Source organism: Azolla caroliniana, unplaced genomic scaffold (assembly GCF_043228905.1).
Source record: "Azolla caroliniana isolate FFs.n. ecotype wild unplaced genomic scaffold, voAzoCaro1.0.p SCAF_7, whole genome shotgun sequence".
NCBI classification, from domain to species: domain Eukaryota; kingdom Viridiplantae; phylum Streptophyta; class Polypodiopsida; order Salviniales; family Salviniaceae; genus Azolla; species Azolla caroliniana.
The window spans coordinates 9,556,842-9,569,672 of NW_028230442.1; the positions used below are offsets into that span (position 1 = coordinate 9,556,842).

At 37.7% G+C, this 12,831-nt stretch overlaps 2 protein-coding genes across 3 annotated transcripts; one reads left to right on the top strand and one right to left on the bottom strand.

Annotated features, from left to right (window-relative positions):
• The first annotated feature begins 1,533 nt into the window (after window positions 1-1,533).
• Window positions 1,534-5,200, top strand: LOC147861893 (microtubule-associated protein RP/EB family member 1A-like). The gene is made up of 8 exons (XM_087322618.1): window positions 1,534-1,856; window positions 2,126-2,194; window positions 2,754-2,840; window positions 2,979-3,085; window positions 3,434-3,582; window positions 4,250-4,350; window positions 4,571-4,684; window positions 4,780-5,200. The coding sequence occupies exons 1-8, from the start codon at window positions 1,746-1,748 to the stop codon at window positions 5,029-5,031; spliced, it is 990 nt and encodes a 329-aa protein (XP_087178744.1). The 5' UTR covers window positions 1,534-1,745; the 3' UTR covers window positions 5,032-5,200.
• A 786-nt stretch (window positions 5,201-5,986) lies between these two features.
• On the bottom strand, window positions 5,987-12,273 carry LOC147861894 (uncharacterized). Of its 2 annotated transcripts, XM_087322614.1 has the most exons (9): window positions 10,715-12,273; window positions 9,595-9,786; window positions 9,246-9,327; window positions 8,316-8,507; window positions 8,101-8,214; window positions 7,912-8,005; window positions 7,639-7,796; window positions 6,702-7,136; window positions 5,987-6,351 (listed from the first exon to the last, which is right to left on the bottom strand). In XM_087322614.1, the coding sequence occupies exons 1-9, from the start codon at window positions 12,256-12,258 to the stop codon at window positions 6,094-6,096; spliced, it is 3,069 nt and encodes a 1,022-aa protein (XP_087178740.1). In that variant the 5' UTR covers window positions 12,259-12,273; the 3' UTR covers window positions 5,987-6,093. The 2 variants fall into 2 exon arrangements, with proteins under 2 accessions (XP_087178740.1, XP_087178741.1); XM_087322615.1 differs by lacking the exon at window positions 5,987-6,351 and having other exon boundaries at window positions 7,003-7,141.
• Between the last annotated feature and the right edge of the window lie 558 nt (window positions 12,274-12,831).

Consider the following 12,831-nt stretch of genomic DNA (forward strand, 5'->3'; position numbering starts at 1 on the left):
GATGCTACAAGCTAAGGTATTCATTTGGGGAGTTATGGTTGGGGCTTTACCATCAAGGGGATGCATTAAAAAAAAGAAACATTGCTAGAGGAACATGGTTTTTTTTATTTAGTGGAATTAGAACATAATAGGCATCAATTTCTTTCATACCCGATAGCTAGGATGGTTTGGAGGTGTATCAATTTAGTGTGGATGTCTCTAACTAGAGTAAGCATATCTTCCTTTAGTTGGGTTTTTGCACATATGGAGATCAATGAACTGATGCCTCATTTCCAAATTATTTTTGAGTTTGTGAGGTATTGGGGGCTATGCTTCAATGGGAATATGTGGAATGCCTTCACTTTTGATTCGCAAGTTGGGGTGAGAAAATATGTTGTAAAGTTAAAAGGATTTCTTTTGTGGCAATTGATAGTGCTAGAGAAGTCGCGGAATCTCAAGCATGAAGAGAGAGAACTCTGCAAGGTCACATATCATCATATTCGTCGCCATTTGAATTGATGCGTAGGGTGGCATTGAGTTTGGTGTTTTTTTCTTACTTAATGAAAGCCATTATTTATGAAGAGAGAGAGAGAGAGAGAGAGAGAGATTTTATTTGTTGTTCTCAAAGGTCAATTATATGGCATATGGAATCAAAGCTAAACATTTTCCTTATGATAGTTTCAAAGTGATTGAAATAACGATTATGTACGTTAGAATTTCAAAAAGTGTGCTTGCATGTTCCCATAGATTTTACCTACATACATACATACATATATATATGAATGATGAGAAAGAGAGAGACTCTCGAATCGGAATGATGCACTCTCTAATCACTAGCAAAACACATGTGGAGAAGTGTGGTAATGTTGAAACATGAGCTCTATTTCGCAGTTTTATATTCCTCCCTTGTGTCCGATTGTCGTCATGATTCCTCGACATCATTACGACACGCTCGCTTCTAGGTACACCACTACCATGGTACATTACGGTGGACCATGGGGGGCTCCACTTCTGCTATGGCTATGGCTATGGCTATGGCTATGACATGCATATACATACGTATGTCGGTAAGCTAGTAGCTGTTTCGAGAACACAATTACGCGGACAACCATAGTCAATTTCGGCATTAGCTCTCTCTCTCTCTCTCTCTCTCTCTCTCTCTCTCTCTCTTAACATACACACACCACACACCCCACCAAAAGCAAAAGCAAAAGCAAAAGCAAAAATGCTGAAAATCAGAAAAGCAAACATTCATTTAACCGTTACAAAGATATGTAGATAGATAGATCCCTAATACCTATCCCCCTCCTCCCTCCACCATTTCATTCATTCATTCATTCATTCATGTGAACAGAAGAAAGAAGAAGAAATCAATCCATTTGAACTGAACCCACCACCAATTTTACATACCAATCAATCCCTTTTTCTCTCCTTCTTCTTCTTCTTAAGACTCTTCCAGAAACCCTAAATAATCCAAAACATTGCAAACCGAGTTCCAAAACCCTAAATACACCCAACATTCTAACCCTACAAACCCTAGACGTAGAAACTCACAAACAACCCTATCAAAAATCCAAGACCCTAACCCTAGATACCCCAAAAAAACCCAGGCATAAGGGAATTTCCCAACCTTAACACCCCAAAACTGATGTTCTAAACCCTAAATTCAAAATCTCTAGCTTTAAAGCGCTACCATTGATAACTCCAATCCGAAACATCTACCCTAACCCCAACTCGGAAAATTAAATCCTACATCTTCATTTGCCATGGCCGCAAGCAGTATAGGAGTGATGGATGGAGCTTACTTTGTAGGTAGGAATGAAATCCTGCAGTGGGTGAACTCCACTCTCAATCTCTCCCTCACCAAAATTGAACAGGTAAGAAAAAGGAAGCATTTGTTTGCTCTTCTTTTGCTTCCAGGGTTTCTGATTTTGAAACCTTTTCTTCATTTTTCTTAGTTGCTTGGCAATTATGATTCTGTTCTGCTAGGGATTCTGATATTGTTTGAAACGGCTGTGATGGTTGTTCACGTTTGATTATTTTGTTATTATGTTGACATTTCTGTGGCTATCTTAGGGTTGTGTGATTGGTTAAAGGGTTTTCTTAGCTCATCACCAACAGATGCACATTTTTGTTGTTTTGTCAGGCTGCGTCTGGAGCTGTTTACTGCCAACTCATGGACTCAACTCACCCAGGAGCAGTTCCAATGCACAAGGTTTCCTCCACAAACTCTCTCTCTCTCTCTCTCTCTGCGCTAAATCTTTTGAAATCCTAAATTTTGTTCGCGGCGTCTGTGGGTTCACAGTAAGCTCTACATATTATTCTTACTGGGCATTCTCATCTCTCCAGATCCTCGTTAAGTTCAAGAATTTCTCTTTCTTGCCTCTTAACTTGTTTGGAAGTCCTAAATTCTAAGTTCTAGGTTTCTTCTGTCTCTGATATGTCCAAAACAACGAATTTTGGTTCCGTGCGCAGAGGTTTTAGATACAATTGTGCTTCTTTTATCTCTAAGCCCGGTTTTTGGGCACAACCGTGAATATGATATTTGGAAACCCTAAAACTTAGTAGAAACACTAATTTTACGTTTCAAGTTGCTTCTGAGCGTCTGGATTGATGGCAGAACCCTAGAACCTAAAGTTTGTACTAATACTCCAAACCTTAAATTCGATTGTGATTTCCTGGGAGGATGCAGAACACCCAAACGCAAAGTTCGATTTTGAATTTCTGGATGATACTGAAACTCTTTATGAAACCGGATTTAATTTCTGGAACAGGTAAACTTCGATGCTATGACCGAGTATGATATGATCCAGAACTACAAGGTACTTCAGGATGTCTTCAACAAACTGAAGATTCCCAAGGTTAGTTTCAAAGGCTGTACATAGCCTCAGTCTGAAAGAAAGAAACCTGAGAAACTATGTATTTTGTGAGATAAAATAGACCTTGAAAACTTAAAAGTCTTTCTTTCTTTTTTCTTCTTCTTATGTTAATTTTTTCAGCACATAGAAGTGAGTAAACTCCTGAGAAGGAGACCACTTGACAACTTGGAGTTCATGCAATGGATGAAAAGATACTGTGATTCCATCAATGGGGGCTTCAACCAGAAGTAAGTGATATGCTCCACATGATAAATCCGCCTTAGGTTATGCTTTGATTTCAGTCCATGGGCGTGTGAGAAGTCATATGCTTTTTTATGTTTAGGTTTTAGAACCAAGACTAGGATTTATGGTCATTATGGTGTAGATTTATTTATAGTTTAGGGTTATGGTATAGAGCCAAGATTAGAGTTTATGGTTATTTATGGTGTAGAAGCTAGATTAAGGTTTAGGATAATTTAGCTGTAGAGTTAAGGGTTCATTTCATAGTCTTTATGGTTTAGATTTGAGGTTTGAAATTATTAGGGTTCAAATTTGAGGAGTGGATCCTGAAGCTAAGCGGTGTGGTGTTTATGTAGCTATAATGCCTGTGAGAGAAGAGAATCCGCTAGAGGGGGCAAAGAAAATAAAAAAGCTCCAACTCCTCTTCAGTCTAATAATAATGCCACTACTCCAATTGTACACAAGGCATCTTCTCAAGCGAGGCGTGCTGATGCCTCTATAATTGGTAAAACATCTCGCTCTCTTTTTTATTGGAGCTCAGCTTTCTTGTATATATAGTATACAAGAAAACCGAGATTATTTGTCACAAATGCCTGTTTTTCACTGTAGTGTCGGAAAGATGTCACCATGAAGTGTGCTTTATTCTCCTTTGTCACATATTATCTTTATTTTTAAGTGCCCGTTGGAACTCTTGAAATTGGGCAAGATGAACTCTCTTCTCTAGTATGCTAAGCAAAGAATACTTTGGAAAAGAGCATATAAAACTGGCTGTATTTCTCGGATTTGGTGCTATAATTATTGTGTTGTCATCTTTTATTAATTATTAATAAAGAAATACTGAAAGGGATCCCAGCCATTAGGGGCAAGTATGATGTTGAATTCTTTGTTGAGCAGAAATGGAGCAATGTCGTCACAATACATACAAAATGTTAACTTGATCTTACTTTGTTTATGTAAGGTATCTCCGTTGGTGAAATTTAGCAGAAGTTGTGGCTCATTCACCAGAGAGAAAATGCTGTTATGTGTACATCTTAAAATATTTGAGAAAAATGAAAGAAATACTCAAAATCTGAGGAGAGGGAATTATAATCATCTTCTTTGTCTGCACACATGTTATAATGTTTTGTTACTCATAATGTGATATTGAATGTTGAGATATGGAAATTGAATAGGTACAAGAGCTCCGAGGCCATCATTGTCAACTGCCTCAAGGCCTTCATCTCCATCGATACCGATGGTGCCAGCCTCAGAAGTCAATGCACTAGTGGAGCAGGTGATCTTATTACTACATACTTCTGTGGTTTCGTTTTATTCGAGGTTGTTTGTTCCCTGTTATTGCTAATACATACTTTTACACAGGGTTTGTTGGATTTGAATTCTTGTTCTGGTTGTAAATAGGGGTCCACTTGTTAATGTCCAGTACCATACATTTCATTTCATTGCATTTTGCTGATCACTTTGGAGTGTTCTGATTTTGTTGTGTATTTGTCCAGGTCACTGAATTAAAGCTGTCAGTCGATAGCTTAGAAAAAGAGCGTGATTTCTACTTCACAAAACTGAGGGATATTGAGATACTTTGTCAGAACCCGGATTTGGATCGTATACCTGTGAGTAGTATACATAAATGTGGTGTGAGAGTGAGAAATCAAGTGTTTATCTACTTTGAAGAAAGAGGGAAAGAACATATACATTGTTTGTGTAGATTGTGACTGCGATTCAAAGGATTTTATATGCCGTGGATGATAATCCATGTGTAATTGAGGAGGCGCAGGCGATGGTGCAACAGGATTGTGATAGGAGAAGAGGATGTGGAGGAGATGTGGGCTGTGGCAGTAGTAGTTTCCGTAAATCTCTCGTCTCCTTGGATGAGGAGTTGGTTTCACAGCATGGAAGAAGAAGCTCATGTGGTGGTGACTTCTTATTCAAATCGTCACCTGTGCAACAAGTCCGTTGATGATATTTATTGTCATCATGGAAGGAAGAAATTCCTGCAGAATGCATCGTCGTCTTTCTTGTTCAAATCAATAGCATAATACACTACTAAATGCATAAATAGGTAGAGCTATAAAGAACAAAAGAAATTTCTCACTTGCTACTACTACTGTAACTCGAGAAAGAATTACAACTATCGTCAGATCGTCAGCTTGTTTGATTCTGGCATGGCGGTGTGCAATCATTTATTTTCCCTCTTTCTCCCATTCAATTCATTTAAATTTATTTTTTTATCTATCATTGCCAGTAAAAGCATCATATTTATATCTATCTATCACAAAATTGTTTCTTTGGCAATTGAAGTCTTGACATTGCAACTGGATCAGATAGAGGATGAGGTTTTGCTAGTTTGAGCAACTCACCATCATTCTATAATTGCACATATATCAATGAAAATATTCATAGATCATTCTATATATTTAACTACAAATATAGAACTATTCATTAAAAAGGGTTTCTGTAGTGCAAGGTATCATCATAGTATGGACCCTACCATGAATGTAGTCTCTGGAAAGCCATGTTTGGAGAATATACATTCTCCATTGCTGGATTTTCTCTTGAACTTTTTTCTCTATGATACTTTTATAAATGAAAGTTTATTCCCAGTATTTAGAGAGTATTTAAAACTTGATTATACATTTTGTTCACCTACTCCAGACCCACTTTTGCATCCATCTTTGTTGTATCATTAAACACGCCATCGTACAGAATTTATTTCTCTATTGACATTTTGTGCTAATGAAAATATAATTAGGGAAATTCTATCTAGATACATGGACAGAATTGTTCCATGGAAATTAACTTGATTCAAATTACAGCTGAGCATGATTTAAATGTACAACAAGGAGAAGCATAAAGCATTATCCTCAAAAGATCAATAAACTGCGTTCTGATTTCTCACAAACAATCTCATTTCTATTTATCTTATCACCTTGTCACCACATTCTATTTATCACTACCATGTCATGGTGATAATACAATACCCAACTACCGGCTTGTTTTAAGAAATTTATCACTACCCATTTCACGCTGATAATACAATACCCCAACTACCAGCTTGTTTTAAGAAATTGTCCCATACTTCCATACACACTTGTTTACGGACGGCCTCTATGGTAGATGCCACCTCATGCTCATTCTTTACCATATCATCTAAATATCCTGACACCTTCTGGAAGCATTGACTTTGTAAACAAGCAAGGATTTGAGCTTCATATAGACATTGATGAGGAACCTCGCCCGCTTTCTGGAGTCGGTGCATCATATCATCAACAAGATGGATCTGCAAACAAGAATTCATGTTAAGGTCATACCGGTCAGGAAACAATGCGAGTAAGGAACACTGGAATAGACAGTGTATTATGTCACAATGAACTTGAGTGTAAACTACATATACAGTTTTAAGGATTTGTAAATGCTGTAAACTACCACAAAAAACTGCCACTCACAAGCACAGGAGTGAACTGTCAAGACTACTTATGCACGAATATATTGTTATAGTGCAAATTATTGCATAACCTTGTGCATACCGGGATTTTCGAGTCCCAAAGAGTGCAATCTGTTGTGCCATATAAGACATCGATTCATTTGCGAAAAAAGAATGCAGCAATATTAAAAGCTATATAAGCATACCTGTTTTAGCTTTGCAACTTTAATCATCACCCACATGCTAGTCTTTCCACTCAGAAAAAGACCTTCTGAAGTCATATCCTTGTAGACGCAATGAAAATAAGCCCATTGTTCTGAGATGGCAGCTGCTTTAAGCATCAGCTCAAAAGTGAAGGAATCACAACGAAGTCTATTGGCCTTGTCAAAAAATATGCAAGCTTCTAAAAATCCTTTCTTGACGTTCTCATAAATCATTTTTGCCTCTTCAAACATGCGGCTTCGTCCATAAATTTTGATCATCTCATTACATGTACGAACATTCGGAGCACAAGTGTGTTGCATATGGTCAAACAAGAAAGTTGCATCTTCAATTCTTCCCACCTCTCCACAAGTTTGAATAAGTCCAGTGAAAGTTATCACATCTGGCTTCCTTGATGGGAAATTTTGCATTTTCTTTACCTGTTCTTCAGCGAAAATTAGGTTTACCGAGGTATGAAAAGCTGAAATATTTATCATAGAAGTCTAGCAAAGGAACAAGAAAAAGTCATAAGCTATAATAACTTCGTAGCCCTATCGCCAGCTCAAAACTGAGTTCATACAGATACATTTCTAGCTACTGTTGATATATAAAAAACCATGAGTCATGGAACATTTGTTGTGAGTTAGATTACACTGGGCAGTACATTTAGATAGCAAAGCATGATTAGACAATAAACACAACAGGCGATTAGAGTGTAAGATGACTATATTGCTAAAACATGCTTGCCACTAGAGATACCATGTATAGCTGGAGAATAGCTACATAACTAAATTGATAGTAGTAATGCACATGAGACCTCTTGTTGCAGTGCATACAAGCTTACATAAACTTATAGTCTCCAAGATAAACTAACTAATGCAGAAATGAATCTCCGTCACTACACTAACTCACAAAAAACACAAAGCAGACACAAATCCAAACCTGGAAAAGTGCTTCCTTCAATCTCCCTACAATACACAAGCTGCATGCCAACGTGAAGTAAACACCTGCTGTTCCAATAGTTCCAGATGTCTCCATTGCTTCCACGAGTGCAATAGCCTCATCAGGCTTTTTGGCTTTGCCGAATGCCTCAACCAAGCCTATACAATCCAGAATATTTAATTAGCAAATATTTAATTGGCCTTGTGTTTTTAAGAGGCCTTGTTAATTAAGGCCATCCAAATCTGTATTGTCAAGCTCATATGAGGAGCTTACATTTGTAGGTTTGTGCATTTGCTGGAAAACCAGCCCTCTCCATTCTCTTGTAATAGCGGATCGCCTGGTCAAAATTTCCTGCCTTAACCATTGCCTGTTGTAAAGGTACATTCATTCTTATATATGTTATCACTCCTTACTCAAAAATTTGGACAACTATCCCACTGAGAACACTTCAAATTACAGAACCTCTATTGTTAAGCCAAAAGTAGCACCATTTGGTTTTATCCTCTGCATCTCTATCTGATCCCATGTCCATGCTACACCGGTCCACTCTTTATTCGGTATACAAGCATTCAAAACCTTCACAATCATAAGCAAAATAAAAATTATGATATAGAAATAAAAAACTACAATTCTGAATATTTACTGATTCTATTGGTATTTCAAAATTGGATTCGTACAGCATTATAAACAACAATATCTGGCTGCAAATACGATTCCCAATTCAACACTGGGATAAATTTTATTGGCTTTGGAGGACCCATTTTGAGAGATTCGATCAATTTTAGCAACTCCTTTAAATATCCAGCTTGTCCCAATATAACTGCTATGGCACGATAAGCAGGCATATCTGGATATGAAGAATAATTTTCCTGAAAAACATTAAGCAAGCATGAAAATGAATATCGTTGAATGCACAATATCATATATCTCTAGTCTCTTAATGTTCAAAAATCGGTGTCTCTTTTATCTAAACCTCTCAAAGCAGAAATCTACACGAGAAAACAGTCCTTTCCGTTTCGTTCTTCTGAAAATCTTAAAAAAGGTGAGGAGACATGTCAACTATGGGTTTTATGGAGATCATAATGTCGTCTGCCCTTCAAAATTCAGAAACTTCAAGCAAGCCTCCAATAGGGCAATAATACACGCGTTTCAGATTCATTTACTTGTAGTTTCTCAAGTGGCTCACTAAGGATATCTTAGATTACAAGATTACGCGCCCACCTGACTGGCCTATTCAAGATATTGTGTAGCACATTTCTACAGAGTGGATACATATATTTGATTTTCAATTAAAAATTGAATTTCACAAAAGATTATATATCAACAAAATTCTATCTATTGATGTAAGGCAAATTTTGGAATATGTCCGCTTTCCAACAACATTAACCAGAAAAAAGTGTTGTGTAATGATCTAAATGCATGTTTATAACATAAAACAAATACGTCTATGTGTATTTGTCATCAGCAAACATTGAAAATCAATCCTTTCTGTTAAGTGACTGCATGTGTATTTATGTGTCTGTATGTGTGTATCTCACATTGAGGTCCATAATGTATTACTAAACAAAAAAGTATGCATCTGAATAGATAGAGGTAGAGAGAGTTACACGCATGACACTAAAAACATTAATAGCTTCCACAGGTCTTTGTGCCTTTCCAAGGACTGAAAGCAAGGTAGTGAGTACAAATCTGTAAAGAAGACAATATCAAACTATTCATAAAACACAGAAGCAACTTTTGGATGCTTACATAAAATTTCTAAGTCACACACATGCCTTAAGAAGATCGATTGAATTTTATATGACATTGCAAAGCGCATTCAAATATCAATATGGATGGACACAATCCATTACATAAGTAGAACCAATACTGTACATGTATGCATGTGAAGGATATACAAGAAAAAATAAATCATATTATATGAAGGAAGAAAATGTGGTGGAATATGAATATTACTTGCTTTTATGGAACTGATAATGTTGGCGTTTGTGCACCCACTGAACGACTTGCATAGCTCGACGCCAATTCCCGCATTCACCCAGAATTTCAACAATCCGTAGAACCCTATCCTCAGTTAGCTTCATTTTTCCGCTATGCATCACCTTTGAAAAATGCACTTTGGAAGTCCAATAGTTTATTTTATTCAACCTAGATAAAAACCAAACTGTTTATGCAACTCATATCCTGGTTTCCCTAAGAGATATAGCCAAGTAATTACAGATGATGGTCAAAAATAAGATTTCCATGAATGAAATGCCAGTGAAAATATCTCCATTAAAATTATTTAAATTTGCAAAAGTATCTGCAGGACTTTGGTAAAATGTCTGAAAATGGACAAAAGATTAAAATTGAGATATCTGATTCTGTCTAAATATAAGGAGACCATGTGAGAAATACAACAACTAATTGCCATGTATGAAAGGATAATAAATGTGTACCATTTTTCTTTTCATAGACTAAAATTTATTGTACTTGTGTCATTGTAAGAAACCAGTCATTGTATTAAATACTACTGTAGACCCAGAAACGCAAGATTAAACCTCGTTTTTTTTCAATGAAGATTGTGCTCTATTTGTTGTTTACATATTAGTTTCAAGCTTGGTGACATATGCCACGAATTTCAATGGAAATATTGCAGGGCTACATATATCAGTGCCAGCCTACTGTTGTCCACTCTCCTAATCCAAACACGTAGGAGATTACAACCTCAATAGGCAAAGCCATGTCACGAAACGGTAGATCACAAAGCCATGACATAGTAGACTGCCACTTAGGGTTTCTCAATTTAATTCCAAGTTAGCCCAATACCATCTTAGACCCCCTTAAAATAACACATATAATGAACAACTTCTACGAAGTTTGTGTTAATAGATCCTCACATACTAACGTAAGGAATCATTATGTTTCCCACAACAAAAATTTAGAGTAACCCAAGAATACATCAGTGTATTGATTGTATGGGCTGAACCCAAATGGTAAATTTATTTTAAGGTAATTTATCCATACTTAAAGACATTCTTTTAAGCAATATATTTAACTTCCTGAGATACTAATGATGGAGAATTATCAGTAATACCTTTCTGCTAACTTTTGTATTCTTTTATCTTCCAAAAGAGCTGCCCTCGCATTGAAATGAAACATCGAAGCATCCTCCGCATCCAATTCTTCTTTATCTTCTTCAGCAGATTCACAAAATATACTCCAATCACCCCTCCTACGGGCAATAATCCTTTCCTTTACTTCCTTTGAAAATGGTGGCTTCTTGAATTTAACTATTCCCACCCCTTTTTTCCACACTTCTGGCATCTTTGGCACTTGCGTGATTTCATCATCTAAAAACTTTTCTATATTGACCTCCTTTGAACCTTGAAACATGGAAGTTTCATTAGGGATCTTGATTGATCCTTTAGAGGATATCATTCTGGAGGGAGATAACATAACATTGATATCAACTGATGAGTCAGATGTAAGTGGGGAATAACTATCAGTGGAATTGCAATCATCTAAATGAGGGGGAGAATACACCATTGTATGATGACTAAACTCTTCTCTTGTGGATTGATGATCTCTTTTCATCTGATGCATGTGAATAGGAGTGTGTTCTACCTTTCTTGAGGTACTTATAATTGCTCCATGGCTATCCAGATTGAGATTGTAATCAACGTTTTCTTCACAATCAGCTCTTTTGTTGTCATGTATAAATAAACGATCGTGTTCCATATCTCCCAAACCAGTATTTCTTTGGTCACTAGAAAAATTTAATTCGACATTTTCTTTGCATTTCACTCTTTCACACTCATTTATGGATATAGGATTGTGTTCCACAATACTTGAGCTGGTAATCATTCCATCACTAGCCAGATTTGGAGCGAAATCAGATTCTATTAAGGTCTCAATATCTCTAAATTCATTTGCAACTCCATTATACCAATGATTCAGGTCGTGTTTCCTACCATTATCGCTGGAAAATGCATCTTGTAGCTCAGTTTTGATTCCAACCCTTTCTTTAACGTCCTTAGATTTCTTTAACTTAACGTCACTTTCCAGATCAAAATTATCACTTTCGTTGCTAGTCTCTATCTCCATAGAATCATATAAATCATTGCTGGCAAATGTTTGATCATTTCGATAACTACGATATTGCATCTCTACTTTGTCTGCTACAGTTTTTTCCTTTACATCCTTACATTTCTTAACCTTAAATGCTCTCTTCTTCATACATTCCCCCATAGCCACATCATCATCACAACCATTCAAAACAACTCGTTTCTCAGGTTTTTGTTCTCTGAGAAAGCAAAGGAACTCATCGAGACGATCCTCTTCTATTTGAATAGCAATCATCTTACCTTTCTCGTCCACTCCATCATTCTCGGACCATTCATACCAAACGGGATCGGTGACTCTCTCCATCTTCTCCTTCTCTTTCCTCTCTCTTCTCCGGGCTTTCCATACCTCCTTCTTCTTCAAACGGTAAAGGATTTTGGGCGTCGGCTCAATGCCTTGTTTCTTCAGACGTGAGGCTGCCCTGGAGACATCGACAGGGGGGGAGACGATATGCGCAGAGCAACGGGTATGGTGGAGTGGGTACTGCAGATGGAGATTCTGGATGAAGCTGGCCATGTGAAGAATTAGGGTTTCTAAGATGACATGAGGGGGGGAAGGATTAGGGTTTCTAACATGACATGAGCCAAGGAAGTGGAGGGAGGCTCTGTTCTTTCTCAATCAGTGGTGTCACTCAAAATCAGTGACATGGCCAGAGTTCAATCAAGGTCCGGATTCTCGGGTACCCGAAGTATGTATGTATGCGAGGGGCGTGCCCCCATGGACGGATTGACGGACACACAGACAGATAGACAGAAGCATTGGACATGGGGCGTGGCGTGTGTGTGTGTGTGGGGGGGGGGGGGGGGGGGGGGAGTTACCTTAGGGCTTTCCGTGAAGGTTCGACTTCTCAAATACCCAAACTATGTATGCGAGGGGCATGCCCCATGGACAGATGGATAGACAGACAGAAGCGTTGGACATGGGGTTGGGTGGGGGAGGGGGCTTTGGCTTAGGGTTCTATGATCAGCTTCCCTCATGTGCTTCTCAAGGATCAGATGTGGCTCGCTTGAGGAGGTCAAAAGAAGTATGCCTAGGCCCTACACTGAGATGCCTCAATTGGGTTTATGAGAGTTTCCACAATTACATTCA